Here is a 16,002-nt window from a genome sequence, read left to right on the forward strand (position 1 = left end):
TCAGCAAACAACATGGCATCCCAAACTCGCTATGTCGACCGCGCTATCCCACGCATCTCCATGCACGACTTTGAGAATCGAATTGGAGAAATAACAAACCAACTAATCGATGCCGCCGAAAATGTGGGCTTCTTCACCGTCATCAACCACGGCATCTCTAAAGAAGACATCGAAACAATGTTTGCAACATCAAAGAGCATGTTCGATCTACCAGAGAACGTGAAAGCAACGGTACCCTGGAACGCGAACAACGTGGGCTGGGAGAAGAACTCACAAATCCGCCCGTCAACCGGCAAACCCGACAGCAAGGAATCCTACCAGCTTCAATTCGGCGAAAACATGAAAGACCTGTGGATCAAAGACACCGACCTACCCGGTTTCCAAACAACCAGTCTCACCTTCATGCACCGGGTGCAAGAAATATCCGAACGCCTAATGCGCTGCTTCGCACGCGGACTAGGCTTCCCCGAAACATTCTTCATTGAATGCCATGGCATTAGACGGCCAAATTCCCAGACAACCATGCGTCTACTTCATTACTTTGCGCAGCCGGAGGTGTCGGACGGGCAAGAATATCATCGCGCAGGGGCACATGCCGATTGGGACTTTTTGACTTTACTCTTTCAAAAGGAAGGGCAGAGTGGGCTGGAAATCTGTCCTGGGCGGGAGGTGGTCACTGAGTTCGGGATAGGGGACGAATGGACCAAAGTCGAGGCGAGCACCGAGGCGATTGTCTGTAATATTGGGGACTTACTCATGTCGTGGTCGGACGATAGGTTCAAGTCGACTTTCCACCGGGTTAAGGCGCCGTGTGAACCTGGCGACTATTTTGGTGATCGGTACAGCATTGCGTACTTCAATCAGCCTTGTAAGGATGCTTTGATCCAGGGGCCGTTGAAGAAGTATCCGATTGTCACCGGGGCTCAGTTTACCGAGAGTGCGATGAAAAGGAATTTTGCTGCTTTGCAGGAGAAGTTGAAGACGGTCGCGGCGGCTTAAACTTGATCTTTTGGGGGAAGAGCGCATGGGCATCAAGTTTTCATCTGGCGTTCGTTAGGGCAATTTTTTTTTTTGTTTTCGCAAGGGGCATCTCGCAAGGGGCTTTGGGTAAAAGTGTCGGATGTGAGTTACGGCTTGAGGTCAGAGTGAAGCCGTAGTAGATATCAATGAACCTATTAGTTCTATAAGTTTCCAAAGTCCCACCATGTGGAAAATCCTTCAATGTTGCCGAGGGCTGATTCTGAATCGGCATATCCCACACTGTTTTCCAGGTCAACAAATTGTGAGGCATCAGCCCATAGCCAGGGAGTATTGGTCATTAGACTGTCGGCGGGTGCAAGTAGCTTTTCTCCCATGCCCAAGTCGGGTGAGTACTTTGTAGTTGGAACGCGTGGCAGAGTCGGAGGCATGTGGGCGGCTTGGCCGCCATCCGCAGTATTCACGGTGATATTAGGAGACATGGCGACGATGACCTCTACAGTAGAGGTAGGACCGTCATCCGCCTCTTCTGTCGAAACGGTCGGAGTCAATGATGGATGTAGCAAGCCCCCCGTAGATACTTCATGTGGCTTGGGTTTACAGTTGACCTGAAGAACATCCCACATTAGAGGAATGCTGAGATGAATTTTCTCAGGCTCCCAGTCATAATCGACATCTTCTGATCCAGAAGCAATCCGTGTCATCTTATCCAAAGTTTGATCCTGCAGATGTTAGCGCTTGTTTGAAATTTGCCTCTGAAAACCTACCAAGACTGCACAAGCAGATGAAAAGCCCACGAATGTTTTGAGGAACTTTCTGCATTTGGTAAAGTCCACCTTGGATTTGTATTTTAGTCGAGGGTCCGCAGCGCAGCAATAGTATAGATGCACTGTAGCCGCAATTGCAGCGGCGTGTCCAAAGAATGGATCAATTAATCGCAGCTTCTTCTCCAAAACCATGTCTATCATGCGGACAAGCCAAGTGGCATGTAAGAGAACCAGCTCTGAGGATCGCCTCCAAAAGGCGTTAGGAATTGCAAGGTTGTCGTTGTACTGTGATGCGATAATGTAAAGAAACGGGTGGTTGAGAACGGTCAGAATGCAATGATATGTGAATTGCAATTTGAGCCAAGGAGTCCAGTAGTCACGATTCATTGCAAGCTCCTCTCCCGTGCGCTCGTAGAACTTGACCGAGTCATATCGGTGACACTGGGAAAGTTTGTTCTCGATTTCTGTTAGGTCTGAGAGCACCATGGAATACATCGAGTCATGTCTCCAGGGTTCTTTTAGTCTGTTCCGAGCACAATCTGACACGTATGTTCGCACTCTGCTCCAGACCCAACCAAAGTGAGCTGCCAGACTCCAAATTCCTATATCGGAGGAGGTCGAGCAACCGAGATCATCGGTCGGTAGTGGGGGAGGCTTTGCTTCGCTCTCACTCTGCATCATCCGGTCGCTGCTAGATGAAACATAGAATGCGCGCAAAATCTCAGATGGTACGCAGAGGAAGCCATTTTGCTGCCCATATGACTGTTCGAGGCATTGGAGACTCCAGAACAAACGCTTCTTGCGCTCGGTGGTAGGACCTTCCCCAACATAAGTCGATTCAAGATCTAGCGTTGCTGACCGGCAGAGATGTAACGCGAGACCAAGATGGAAGCGACCGAGATGAATATTCCCATCTGCAATAAAGTCAATGCCTGCACTATACATAAAAGTGGTTCCTATCCATACCTAAGAACGAAGAATAGGCGAGCAGACAAAGACTCTCAATTGTCTCGAGCTCGACCGTACCATTGGCCATGCGAAGCATAACCAAGCTTCTCGCACTGTCGCCATAATGTTCTAAATGATCTCTGTCTCTCGAGAACCTCGAAGTCAGTGCCAGAAGGCAACAAACAAGCTCTTCCGAAAGACAACTTGGATCGGAGACCTCTTCCCGATTAAAACACCAAATTGGCTGACGGTGGCAATATTCAAAGTAGAGGTCAATCGCTTTAGCAATCGCAGGGGATGATGGTTGATTATTCGAGTCCTCATAGCCAAAGCCGAGGAAGAAAGGGTCGGCCACAGGGTTAATAGGTTCATTAGAAGGCGCACGTGTTGGATAAGACGTGTCTGAAATTCCATTCGTTCCATTCGCTCCATCGCGTCCTTTTTCCGACTGAATGTCTTGTGTTGGCCTAGAGCCGCTGAGAATGAGGTTTACTTTCTCCTCCAGGAACGCGAGCCGATCGTCCTGCAAATGGAATTAGCCCCCAATCCATTACTAACACCTTCTTACATACCGATGGACCGCCCCTTGAGCTCCTCGATATCGATGTATAAAGACAGGGTTGGTTCAGGCGCACACAGCTTGAACAAGAGGGTTTCTCGGCCGGACATCGGGTTTTCTTTCTCCTGTATGACATCAGGCCTACTCCAATAGACAAGCTGTTTCGCTCTCACCTGCAGTTGAGGCAGGCCTCATGGGAACGTAATCTGCCACGAGCACTGTCTCGTGGCATCACCATAATCGAAATATGATATATGATATATGTGGAGGAGAAGCAATCAGCAATCAGACTAATAAGAAGGGATGAGTTAAGCGGGGTTATGACCGCAGACTGATGATAGCCATCGCGCGTTACGGGCGGGAAAAATACAGGCGGGGAAAGGGTAACGTTGCTTTTCAGGTTTAGTAGATAAGAAAAGAACAAGAAGATCGTAATCTCCCGAGGTCGGAGGTATAAGTAATGAGGGGATGGTGTCTGTTTCTCCGGGAACCCCTCCGATCTAGACCTATGTAACCTATACTAGAATTGGATAAAATGTCCAGTGGCAATGGAATGCTATTTTCCTAAAATCACATGCGGGCTTAAAGGTTAACAAAGAACCAAATGAATTGCTATATCTCTACCTAGTCGGATTTGAAAGAGATAGCAAGAGTTCAGGCTATAATAAGGTTGCTTGCATTTGCTAGTCTCTGATTAGTCCAAATCTCTCGATATAGTCATCTGACCGTGAACTATTACTTGGTCGTGTGACGTGGACACTCTGAAAAGTATCATTATATGCAATGTGTCATTATCATAAAAATAAACGATGCGCAGGAGTAGATCACGAGGATCTATGCATATGATTAGTAGACCGCTGTCTCCGTGGCAGTCGCTGGCCCTGGTGCAGGGCCCGCTCCGCAAGCTTTTCCTCCACAGCACCCACTAGGGGGACTGGAGAGTTTTGAGCAAAAGTCCATATCCTCCTTACTGGTCTCTGCCTCAATGGGGAGTTTTTGCTGGGCAGGCCAGATCTGCTTCTGCGCCTCCTCTTCCCGTTGTTGGTGCTCCGTAATCAAGCCATAAACAGCGGTCTGGAAGTCGAGGGGACTATTCTCCAGCTGGGAAGAGAGCTGACCATCGTTAAGGCTCTTTTGTGCTTCAGTGCAGATGCCACTGTCTTCGGACATGATTCTCTTGTATACTTCGTTGATCTTCTCGAAGTCTTCCTCGCTGGAGCTCTTGTTTCTGAAAACCTCGTATCGCACCGCGCAGGAAGTGGGGCCTGTGGGCACCAAGCGTTGCATGAAGAAGGAATGGGATCTGTATGCACGGTCAGCAACGGACATTAACTCAAACGGGCGTATGCGCTTACGAAACGGTCATGGTAGCATTGGGAAAGTAGTAAGTACTAGCAGCCCTCAGACTCTCAGCAGTCTGCTCGGACTTGCTATCGGGGGAAGAAGTTTGGCCCTGGTAGCGCTCGTTGTAGATGTGTGCAAGAGTCTTCCAGTTGAAATCCTCGTTTGTCTCCCATGCGTTATCGAATTCGTAATCTTCGTATTTAAAATCCTTGAGACGGGCCTGCAGATCAATATATTTGGCGTCATCCGCGAAGGAAAACTCGGGAGTCTCCTCGGCATCCAAGTTCAACCAGATGAAACCATTGTCATCAATGTGGGTGTGGATTGGTAGGAGACCATTCTTGCTCTTGTCGAAGCCCTCCAGCTCTTGGTATCCTGGTGCCTTGGCGAGCTTGCCATTGAGACCGTAGGACCACCCGTGGTATTGACAAGAGAAGATCCGGGAAGTACCACCATCACCAGTCACTACTGGGAATGCACGGTGTCGGCAAATGTTATGGAATGCATTGACAGTTCCTTCGCGATCCTTAACAAGGATGAAGGCGTATCCAGCAATATTATATTTGATCCAGTCGCCAGTCTTGGCGAAACGCATGGTGTGTGTAGTGAGAAGCCATTTGCGACAGAAGATGGCGCGGCGCTCAAGCTCATACATCTCCGATGAGAAGTACCATGACGCAGGCAAGGTAGACATTGTGAAATGAGAATTGATTCGAGTCGTTGACGTAGGCGCTTTGGTCAAATGAAGAATGAAACCCAAGGTTTGTTGTCTTGGATTCCCGTACAGAATGGCAGGTGAGACCTCTAATATAACCTACCTTATCTAGACCGTAATGACGGCTATCATGAGCATGAGTTCATGGTTGCCCATGGGGGTGCCCAAGATGCACGTATTCGCCGATCACAGGACCGGGACGGAGGTTTAGCCGTTCATCGCCGGAAGGTTGTGAAGATTAGTCTTCCAGCTAGTATCTGTCGATCAGAGAGGGGCACCTACGGTAGACGGATCGAACTACCGCGCTTGTAAAACGCCACTCGGGTGGCCGGCTTTCTACCGTGTGCTGATGCTTTGATAATAGAACCTACATGCTGCAATGCGTTGGCTAAGGTCATATGAAATTTTCAACTATTTGGACGGTCTATGCAAATATTACCTTTGGGTTTACGGACATGCAGGACCAACTAGCAGAGACAGATGCATTATCAAAATGGGGGTGCTGCTTAAGCCCGTGGTACAACCTCATCATTCATCAAACATTGTATACTTTAACCAGATATGCAACTTCTTGATGGGGGTTTTGGGGTATCTTGATTCAAAGAACCACTCGGATGCACTGCATATGTTGTCATTGGAGTAACAATATTATCTATAATCCAATTCTTCTGGCACACCCATCTCGTTCATATCAACCCCATGATCTGATGTCTCTGCCGTTCATTTTCCTATTATAGTTGGAAAGGTAGTCAATATTTCAGAAGCTGCTCTTCTCTTAGTAGGTTCTCTAATAATGATTCTATTTTCGCAGTGAAACCTCTAACGAGCTCTGAGCCGATCACATGACCGGCTCGAAGTATCCAAGGAATATGGGGATACGAAACTTGGAGATCCCAGCCACCCGATCCTTATCTAGCAAGGGACCAGGATCACTTTGACTTGAAATGAGTGGCGATGCTTTCATGTGATGTTTGTAGTAACCTTGTAAGGTCGACATCTATCCGCGAAAGTTTGTTGTCAAACGTGTCATTTCCTACTTGTGTCTGATTGGTGAATGGCAAACGATCTGATAACAGTTACAAACTGAACGTCAAGGAAATGAGTCTTTTGGTAAAATTAAGTTTTGATCTAGACTAACATTTTCACTGCATGAAAGCCAAGTCAGACAACACATAGGTATTTTGATATCTCATTTACAGCAACCGTAGCATGCGTGCTACATACGATCTGGCGAATTAGCTCTAAAACCCCAAACGCCTGTCTCCCGTAAGGCGCCATTGTTTGCTTTTTTTCCAATTCAAACTAAGAGATTCACCTAACAGCGTCATGTTTCTCGAAGTCTTTATGCCGAGGCAGGTCCGGTACAGGCCCGTTGCAGTCCCGGTGCAGGTCCGGTGCAGGCCCCATAAAGCCATTCTTCAATCACGGCCGGTCAGCTCGCATGATGGCGCCGTAGATGGACGGAAAACGACAGCACATAAAATAGGCAAAAGTCAGTGAGTGGATTATGTGTTATGCGAAGATGGAGCAGATTTCTCTATCGGGAATTGCATTCCAGACAGGGCTGTCCACAGTCGCAGCAGATATGCCAAGCTATACAGCCCGTAGAGTTTGGGTAGAAGCCGTAAGCATGCCGATCCCAAATTTGAAGAAAGAGAACGTCAGTTGAGCGAACGTGAATATCGGGCTCGTGTGATTGGCGGAAAGTCTCCTCGGGGACCCCGCACAGGCGAGGGTCAGCTCCAACCAACCACATCCCGTAACGTCTATCCTGTCAATGCACTTGCCCAATGACCATGAGTTCAATAGGGGATAACTATACCATACACAAGGTATCAACAAAGCGCACTCGCCAAGCATGTTGTCCCTGTCGGTAGGTGGCAATCTTCAGAAAATTACCCGCAATATCGCCCCAAACTATCACAAGTCTGGATATCTGACCAAATTGAATAGTCGGAAAAAGGCGCGCTGTCCGGGCGAAAAGCCAACATGCTCGCTCTGTCACCGGCTAGGACAGCGTTGTTCATACGAAGCGCAGACGGCCAGCCATGCAAGGAGTAGGAGCAAGCCGGAACCGGCTTCGGCTCCGGCTCAGGCCCAGGACCAACGAAATGAGCCTAATGAGGTATGTTCTTATTGAGGACTACATGCTCAGATGCCTCCAATGTCTTGTAGAGATAATGCTAAGTTTAGTAGATCCAAGATGCCCCGAACGCTGATAGGCTCCAGCGTATCGAAGACAGATTAGAAACGATGGCACGTTTGCTTCAGTACGTTAGCTCCCCTGAAATTTGCGATTTCTTCTGACTAGTGAAATTTTTCTCTGTTTCAGAGAGGGCTTGCCCAGAGTTGCGTTTTTGCATGAAACTACGGCCAACAATCGGCATGTAGACCAGGACTATGACGCACGGGACGGTGTTGATGAAACCCAAGAGCTCAGCCGTCTGAATGACTCCTTGAGTCCAAACCACGAGTATGCCCTCACTATTTACTTGCTTGCAATCCCAAATATTCTAATAAGGTCAAAGTGAAACTTCGTTCCCCGGTGGTTTCATAGAACGGGAGGTAGAGATTTATCTGTCGTACTTCCACGACCAGCCATACTGCGTATTCTCGAAAATATGGCTATTGGAAAACGCAAAGTCCTTACCACTAGAGATTTCACTTCCATTAGTGGCTCTCACATTTCATCTTCCTCGCCGTTTAAGGGAGACCATGTTTGGGGGTCCATTGGACGCAATGTCTTTCTCAGAGAAAGCCTGGAATATTGTATCAAACAAATATAAAGAGGGACATATGAATCTATCGGCCCTCCAGGGCACCTTCCTCATGGCACAAGCAGACTTTGCTGCTGGACGTGCGCACAGAGGGTATGCCTCTGTTGCATTTGGCTTGCGGACTGTTCAGTCTGTTGGCCTGAACAAAAATCGATATTCGAACTCGTCAAATCTGCAAGAGAACGAAATGAGAAAGCGCATAACGTGGGCCTTCTTCATGCTCGATCGCACATACAGTGCCTCGCGAAACTATTCACTCGCTCTAACTGATAAGCACTTTACTCTTCCGTTTCCCTCTCGGGAGACCTGTCCTCCTTTCGATGAGCCTATCTCAGTTTTCCGTGGTACATTACATGATGGGCCCGGTAAACAAGGACAAAATGTCGACCACGGTATTCTAGCTTGCCTCCTTCGATTATACGCACTCTGGGGTAAAGCCACGGAATATGTCTTCGAACCATTCGCAGAGAATTCACTTCCACCTTGGCAAACAGGGTCTGCTCTTGCAATCCTTGAGTCGGAATGGCTGCAATTCGAAACTCATTTTGCAGACGCTCATCGATACATAAATGTCGACTTCAAAAGACGCGCCCGAGAAGATCCACAGTCACGCACATATCTTTCTACTTGGATTTGCGTCCAGTTTCTCTTTCATTCGATTCAGTGTCTGCTGCACCATCCCTTCGTTATCATGACGAAGCTTAGCGACTTCAATGGGAACATATCCACAACATTCTTACAAAAGTCCTTTGAGACGTCGCTTCTGCACTCTAGGTGGATTGTTCGGTTTATCAGGGAGATGGGTGAGGTCAATTTCGAGGTTTGTGATCCGTTCCTGGGATACCTGGCAGGAATCGCTGCTACCATTCAACTTGAGCATACTGGTAGTAAGAATCCGCAAATCGCTTTGTTACTCAACAAGGAGTTTCGGGTTCTTGTCGATTTTATGACGGAATTGTCTGACTATTGGGGAAATATGAGTATCCTGGTAAGTGAATTGGCGCTTTTGTGTCCTTCATCAACTTGCTAATCTGACTTATTTAGGTTCGCAAAGTGAATAAGCTGGCTGCTCGTCATCACAATTACGGGTCCCTTTATTACAATCAAGAAGGATTCTCGGGCGCATTATCCAAAATGCCAACCCCTTCCAATATGCCGAGAATGGCTACGAGCGACGAGGCTCTAATGTGGGAAATTCTCGATGTCGGCGCATCATCTGGAGGGGCTCCTGAGGCTCAATTTGGCGATCTAGCTATTTTACAGGGTCATAACAATGACTTTGAAACAGGGCGTAGGGTTGAAAGCAATTCTGGTCCTGCGGGTGCGTCCCAACGAAGTGGGAATGACCAACTTGATTCAGTGGCCAGTAATCTTCCAGGTCAAGATATCCCGCTTACTGATCAAATATCGGGTTCCATTAATGAAGGTCCCTTGCCAGACTGGCCTTTTCCGGGGAGTGGCAATGATTTTATGGGGGCAGGGATCCCAGACATTCCCGAGTGGATGATTTTGGGAGATTACATGGCAGAACATCTGTAATGTAGTGGAGAGCAAACCGACGTCAATCATTTATGTGACAAATAATCAAAATATTAGGACCAAAAATTACAAAGCTTCTGTATCTGCTATATATGCATTGGTCGAATCGTACTCCGGTCCTCAAATCTTGCTCTGTCGAGATCCAGAAGCTTTCAAAGCCGTGTCGAAAGTGTCGAGTTCTTCAGCTGTCAATTCCCTTCGCTCAGGTCCACCACGGCTTCCATCTCCTGTGAATACCTCGCCCTGGAAGCGCTCACGAAACTGGGTAGGGAACTTCCACTTCTCAAGCAACTCATCTGACAGCTTTCGTTGCCAGCTTCCTACAATATACTTTCCAATCACCGGTAAGAACTTGAAAGCGCTAGAAATGAAGATTTTGTCAGTTTTATTCCACTTTGCAGGATTAATAGCTCACTCACTGTCCGCTACCGCCAGTAGCAATGAACAAATTCTTGTGCTCCGGATGATAGTCGAAGATGAAGTCGCCGGTTGGGGTATCATTATACCAACAGATCCCAACTTTTTCAAACCCTCGTGATGCAATTTGGGGGAAAAGATCCTTCATTCCAGCCGTAAGACGCTCGAGACCATCAGCAGGAATATAGTTCGCTCGCGAAGCCACTGCTGAACTAGGCGGTGCCGACACGACCGAAGGCTCAGATCGAGTATAGCCAAAGCCATGACAGGCAACTTTGAGGTAGCCGGTCGGCTCGTGAGGGGGAAAAGCAAAGAATCCAGTAGAGAAATTGAAATAAATGGGAAGATCTCTCAGTTCAGCGACTTCCTCTGGCGTCAAGCGCACGTATCCAACAACCTGACCTGCAGCAAGCATTGAGTTCCAAGCAGGAATCAGACTTGAAGTCCAAGCACCAGTGGCAACAATGAAATGATCACCTTCAACTCGCCCATTCTTGGTCCGAACGGATTTGATAGTTCCATCCGGGTTCTTCTCAAACTCCTCAACCTGACCATTAGGCCCGGTGATGAAGTTGACACCGGCTGAAGCACAGCGAGACATGAGACGAGTGCAAGCAAGACCTGCATCTGCCCAGCCAGCGGAGGTGTTATAGAAGCCATCGAAGCCAGGTGTAGCAAGTCGCCCGGTCAGTTTGGGAAAGTGTTGCTTGGCCTCTTCCACGCTTCCGACGGGGACCCATTCCTGGCCCATCTCAGTCAAGACGCGCTTTGTCTTGCGGCTGTATTCTTGGGCACGAGGTTGCACTGGCTGCTCTGGAGTTCCATCTTGACATACCCACAAGCAGGGTGTTTGGTGGAACGCTTCCTTATAATTGGGGGTCTTCCATAGGTCGAATGCTTCCTTTGCAATCTCTGCATAAATGGGATCTCCATAATCAAAGCGAATGACACGGGATATGTCGTTGCTTGATCCATCTGGGACTGGGGGTACGGATCGGTCCAGGATTGTGACTGACTTGTAGTCTTCTTCCTTGAGTCTCAGTGCAGTGCCGAGACCAAAGGCACCGGCTCCGATGATGACGACACGTTGGTATTTGTCCATTTTTCTTGAAATTATGTGATGATGCTATTCTATGTTGCGAAGACGAAAGCCACGGGCTTGTTATATACTTGTGAGGCGGAGGCCGCGACCCGGACCGTGAGGAGATACTGTATCGTGAAACCTCTAGAATTTGATTGCGATTAGACATGAGACCCTCAAGTATGTATACCAGGCCAATCATCTGAAAGCTGGATTCCCATTTTGGGTAGTTGAATTATTATGAGCCTTGAGGGGAAAGACGGACCGTGAACTGCCTCAAGACACGGTCCGTACACGGTCCGTCTCATCTCCATCACTTTCTATAAAGGGATTTTTGGATGCAGTATATCCAAATCACTGCGTGTAGAATCAGAAAGTACTCTAGAATAATCTTTATTCAAGTGAACTTTGGTAAACCACGCAAATTTACAGCCAAGGTAGTTCAACTCAGCATTCTGACTGCTTACAGCCTAGAATATAAAGCCTCTAACATTTGTCTCGTGCTCCAAATTCCAGGCTCTTTTGATCAAAGAATCAACCTTTTTTGAATCTTTGATTCCCCCATATCTAGCAAGAGCATGAGCTTTTGTCTCGATTTCAGCTCTAAAAGCAAGACGTTAGAATATCAACACACTGGGTTTCTGGGCATATTAAAGCAAGCCTACCTTGTCAAGGGAAGTTCCGGGTCTCCCTTCGCGAACTTCGTTGATTCTGTGAAGGTATTACCAGAGTTGCACTTAACAATAACTGTCCCCTGCCACCTCTCGGGGAACTGAGCATCAATATCCGCGTCATATTTCATCGTCACACGTTTTTGGAATTCTCGCAGAGATGAGTCTTTCAAGTCATCGTCAGTGAAATCGGTGATCATAGCCTGACCCTTCTTCGCCGCAATAGCAAGTACAAAGCCCATAGAGAATTTGCTCTGGTGGACCGTCTCACCATTACCGCTGAGACTTAGTACATTAATCGCCGCTTGGTATGTGGGAACGAGCACGGACTCAATATCACCAAAGGCAACCTGATTTTTTTTCATTAAATTCAACAGTGCATCCACGCTGGGGTGAGTGTGTCGACATGATGCGTGCCATTTAAAGCTTGACCGAAGAACCGCAAAGTCTTTGCCTAGATTCTGGTCGATAGCTTCCGGGTTTGTTTCACCGGGAACTAACGCAATCCCCATTGCCCGGGGTCCTTCAAGAATATCTCGCGGGCCTAAAAGGCCTTCACGAGCAGAGTAGGCAGCAAATATACCATCAAAGCAGGCCTTGGCAGTGTGTACTTGTTTCGAGTGTGTGGCATCTAACAAGAATTGCCACAATCCTGCTGCTTGCGTTCCAGCTGTTCCAACTGCAGATAGTGTCTGGCTCACATCGAGCTTTAGAAGATGAGCTACAGCTGCTGCGACTCCGATAACTCCACCGGTAGCTGTGCTATGGAACCTCTGTCATGTTTGTTAGTTTTGAGAGATCTATGGATCGGGTTTCCCAACATATATGTCGGGCAACAAACCTCATAATGGCTCTTCCCCAAATACTCCCCGACACGGCAACCGACCTCATACCCAACTACGCAGGCAGTAATAAAGTCTTCTCCACTGGCTCCAATATCTTGGGATACAGCCAGGGCTGCAGGGAAGATCACAGTCGCCTAAAGCCAGATTAGCACTATGGTCTTAAAAAGACCACAGACACACAAGACTTACTGGGTGCATGATACTTCGATTGTGAAGGTCATCCTGCTCAACCACATGTGATGCCGCAGCATTGATCAAACTAGCAAATGCCGGGCTAGTAGTAAGATTTTGGGAGCCATCGATCAGCTCGCTCTTTCCACTAGAAGGTCCCATTTGAGCCGCAAAGCGCACCATTGCAGTAATTGCAGGATGGCTTCGACCGGCTATAGCACAGCCCAGTGTATCCAAGAAAAAATCTTTGGTGCGTTGAACCACTTCATCAGGGATGTCGGCATACTTCAGGTCAACGGCCCAATTGACCAAACGATCGGTACGGGTTCCTTGGATTGAAGATGCCATTGTAGGTATGAGTGAAGTACATCCAGTGATCTTTTTTGATGAAATTACTTTGTATAGATGCTCGTCTTCGTCTAAATATATGCGGGGAAATGGCGGGCACTTCGGTATTTACTCTCCTCTTCCGAGGAGGTTTATCCGAAGTATATAGCCGATTCGAATTCTATACATAATGAATTTCCACTCTGCTTCCAATCACAATGGTCTGACATATTTCTGCTCAAGATATAGCAAGCTTCCCTTCCAGCCATTTAACTTATACTGGAACAGCATGTGATTGTCGGCCTTGTTGCCTTACGGCCTGCATAAAAAGGCATAACTATTGGCTCGGCTCGGGCACACTTTTTTCCTACAAATTCCTGAGCAGGGAAGGCAAGGGATGAATGCGTTTTAAACGTGTTTTAATTGATATCACCAATCCTATCTAACCCATCCACTCTTGCTATAACTTTAGTACCTTCGTACCTTCGACTCCTACATGTACTGTGGAGTGCCTAAAAGCGATGATTTCATGCAAGCGGCCTTGAACCCGGCGGAACGGGAAATTGATCTGCAACGGATCAGCCGGAACAGCGCCCCTGGGCCATCTGCGGTCCCATACTTTCCCAGCCTTTTTCATCTCCTTGCTTTGTCCGTATATATACCCAACAACCTACCTCATCTCAGATAACGCACATTCTTGTGCCTCGTCTTCATGGGGTTCACGTCCCGATTTCTCCGCATTCCGCGGCCAGAGGTAAGCCTCTTCGATCTGTGCGCCCCGAATGAGCTAACCTGTCCCGTGACCTCAGACCTTTCTCTATGTCATGAGCTTAGAGACTGGTGCTTCCCTGATCACCCTATCACTGCTATTAAACAAGATTAGTGGCCTCTATGGTCTGCTGGCCCTTTTGACCGGGTACCACCTGTCGCCCGTCCAACTGTCCATGTACCTGTATTCCCTGGTCGCCCTCGGACTCGCCGCGCTCCTATTCCCTCACATTCGGAAACAATCGCCTCTACAATGTCTCTCCCTCGCATATCTTTACCTGTTCGACAGTCTGATTAACGCCGCCTATACCGCCGCCTTTGGTGTGACTTGGTTCTTGGTAGTGTCGCAGCATTACGACAGTGGCAAGGGAGCCGGCCCAGGCGGCGATACTATCGCCCAGACCGCTGGCTTCACCAACCCGAAGTACGATGCCGCTTACGTCGAGATCCAAAACACCAAGGAGGGCAACAACTTTATCGCCCACCCACCTCGCAGTGCCGAAGACCTGAGCAATGTCGTTCTCCAGTCCGAGTCTCTCCAGAGTATCATTTTCATCTCCCTTCTATGGGCTATGCGTGTATACTTCGTCCTGGTTATGCTCGCATTTGCGCGTCAGTCTCTTCGTCTCTGGGTTGCTATTCCCCGTCACACCCAGCTTCCGACCCACAGTCGCAATGTGTCAGTTGCCAGCGTGGCTGATATCGACCGCGAGCCCTTCTCTGCCTACAGCCCGGATGGTCAAGGGTGGAAGGGAAAGCTGGGTCGCACTATGATTGGCATTGGTCACAACTACTGGCTTGGCGAAGAAGAGGATGGCAACTGGCTCAGTGGAATTAACCACAAATTCCGCAACCGTTCAAGCCCTACCGAGCTGCCTGGTGCTTTGGAGAGAGAGCGAAGACGCCGTTCCGGAACTGGCCCGCCACAGCCATCGCGGTCTGTCGTTCAGTCTGCTACCGCCCAACAGCCAATCCCCGAGCATGTGCCAGGGATGAATGTCAAAATGCAAGACTGGAATGCGCCTCGATAAGTGATTATTTTGGGCATGCCAGCGTCTTTGAATCAAAAGACCTTCTTCTTGTATATCGCCTCTTTTGAACTCGCTCTTCAGTGTCTTCAACTCCCCCCAATTCTTCGTCTGGCTGCCTTCAGCCAGAGGACACAATCCGCCCCGGCTCTTGTGTCCGTCCCATCGTTTTGCGAGACGGCTGGATTCGACTGCCGATAGCTCCGCTTACTCGAAACTCCCGCGATCACGACAAAGCCCGAGTGCTTCTACTCAATAATAACGACACATTCTGCATATATAAGTTTTGAACGGGTCCAGGAATCTATGGTGTTGATTGATTACCCTTCCATCATTCGATATCTGGTAAAGGCGTTTTAAATTTGTCATCTTGGGCTCATCATGCTCAGGTGGGATTTGGGGCGCTTTATTGGGGTCTTGACTGCCACGCTCATGTGCATCTAACATAACACCTATGGATTTGGCGTCGGGATATGTGTACATTGCTTATTGGATATGGATTTTGGTTCAGTCGGGAGATGACTATCTTACGGCTGCATATTTGACAAGGATTTTATGTTTTATTGTACACACTAGCTTTTGGATAAACACCACATGCATATTATTCGTTTCGATTCAAACACTTTGGAATGGTAGAAAGTAGGTATATAGAATGAAGAGAAGATCATATTTCTTGGTGGCATGACATGAGCCTTTATAGTCACTACTTGAAACAGAAGATTCATGTGCACCACTCGGCCGAATCATAGTGATAGTGGATATAAATATTGGAGGCGTACTCAAGCGAAGTCGGGGAACTGTTCTCCTCATCTCACTTCGGCATCTGACAGGTAATTTTAGTTCTGGAGATTGCCTCCAGGCCTTACGTGGTGTAAGAATAGTATTGACCGGAATGCCGGGGTAACTCCGAAGTGAAAATGTTGGCATCGGTAATTGTCGTAGTGCTATTGGTGCCGCACTAGTCCAAAGTAAAGAAAAAAATATTATCTGCACGATAGTGCAGATGGTGTAATTCTTACCAAACACCCTAGGTCGGCAATTTACATAGAGTGCCATCACAAGAAGCA

At 48.0% G+C, this 16,002-nt stretch overlaps 8 protein-coding genes across 8 annotated transcripts; 4 read left to right on the plus strand and 4 right to left on the minus strand.

Moving 5' to 3' along the window:
- Positions 1 to 12: 12 nt before the first annotated feature.
- Positions 13 to 999, plus strand: N7508_010291 (uncharacterized protein; the record flags this gene model as incomplete). Its single annotated transcript, XM_058468351.1, has 1 exon — positions 13 to 999. One exon carries the CDS (start codon positions 13 to 15, stop codon positions 997 to 999), a length of 987 nt encoding a protein of 328 aa, XP_058316197.1.
- A 182-nt stretch (positions 1,000 to 1,181) lies between these two features.
- N7508_010292 (putative C6 transcription factor) lies at positions 1,182 to 3,490 on the minus strand (the record flags this gene model as incomplete). Its single annotated transcript, XM_058468352.1, is given in 5 exon segments — positions 1,182 to 1,700; positions 1,746 to 2,659; positions 2,712 to 3,216; positions 3,266 to 3,410; positions 3,426 to 3,490. The coding sequence occupies 5 exon segments, from the start codon at positions 3,488 to 3,490 to the stop codon at positions 1,182 to 1,184; spliced, it is 2,148 nt and encodes a 715-aa protein (XP_058316198.1).
- Positions 3,491 to 4,098: 608 nt separating this feature from the next.
- Positions 4,099 to 5,290, minus strand: N7508_010293 (aromatic ring-hydroxylating oxygenase subunit alpha; the record flags this gene model as incomplete). Its single annotated transcript, XM_058468353.1, has 2 exons — positions 4,099 to 4,555; positions 4,608 to 5,290. 2 exons carry the CDS (start codon positions 5,288 to 5,290, stop codon positions 4,099 to 4,101), a joined length of 1,140 nt encoding a protein of 379 aa, XP_058316199.1.
- Positions 5,291 to 5,384: 94 nt separating this feature from the next.
- N7508_010294 (uncharacterized protein) lies at positions 5,385 to 5,623 on the plus strand (the record flags this gene model as incomplete). Its single annotated transcript, XM_058468354.1, has 2 exons — positions 5,385 to 5,391; positions 5,424 to 5,623. 2 exons carry the CDS (start codon positions 5,385 to 5,387, stop codon positions 5,621 to 5,623), a joined length of 207 nt encoding a protein of 68 aa, XP_058316200.1.
- A 1,478-nt stretch (positions 5,624 to 7,101) lies between these two features.
- Positions 7,102 to 9,627, plus strand: N7508_010295 (Zn(II)2Cys6 transcription factor; the record flags this gene model as incomplete). The annotated part of the gene is made up of 6 exons (XM_058468355.1): positions 7,102 to 7,184; positions 7,265 to 7,436; positions 7,508 to 7,581; positions 7,644 to 7,784; positions 7,840 to 9,076; positions 9,133 to 9,627. 6 exons carry the CDS (start codon positions 7,102 to 7,104, stop codon positions 9,625 to 9,627), a joined length of 2,202 nt encoding a protein of 733 aa, XP_058316201.1.
- Positions 9,628 to 9,747: 120 nt separating this feature from the next.
- Positions 9,748 to 11,146, minus strand: N7508_010296 (NAD(P)/FAD-dependent oxidoreductase; the record flags this gene model as incomplete). The annotated part of the gene is made up of 2 exons (XM_058468356.1): positions 9,748 to 9,988; positions 10,047 to 11,146. The coding sequence occupies 2 exons, from the start codon at positions 11,144 to 11,146 to the stop codon at positions 9,748 to 9,750; spliced, it is 1,341 nt and encodes a 446-aa protein (XP_058316202.1).
- Positions 11,147 to 11,595: 449 nt separating this feature from the next.
- On the minus strand, positions 11,596 to 13,160 carry N7508_010297 (MmgE/PrpD family protein; the record flags this gene model as incomplete). Its single annotated transcript, XM_058468357.1, has 4 exons — positions 11,596 to 11,728; positions 11,791 to 12,569; positions 12,638 to 12,775; positions 12,831 to 13,160. The coding sequence occupies 4 exons, from the start codon at positions 13,158 to 13,160 to the stop codon at positions 11,596 to 11,598; spliced, it is 1,380 nt and encodes a 459-aa protein (XP_058316203.1).
- Positions 13,161 to 13,851: 691 nt separating this feature from the next.
- On the plus strand, positions 13,852 to 14,938 carry N7508_010298 (inositol phosphorylceramide synthase regulatory subunit KEI1; the record flags this gene model as incomplete). Its single annotated transcript, XM_058468358.1, has 2 exons — positions 13,852 to 13,893; positions 13,949 to 14,938. 2 exons carry the CDS (start codon positions 13,852 to 13,854, stop codon positions 14,936 to 14,938), a joined length of 1,032 nt encoding a protein of 343 aa, XP_058316204.1.
- Positions 14,939 to 16,002: the final 1,064 nt, after the last annotated feature.

This window comes from Penicillium antarcticum (genome assembly GCF_028974205.1).
Source record: "Penicillium antarcticum strain IBT 31339 chromosome Unknown utg000009l_segment0_segment0, whole genome shotgun sequence".
Lineage (NCBI taxonomy): Eukaryota > Fungi > Ascomycota > Eurotiomycetes > Eurotiales > Aspergillaceae > Penicillium > Penicillium antarcticum.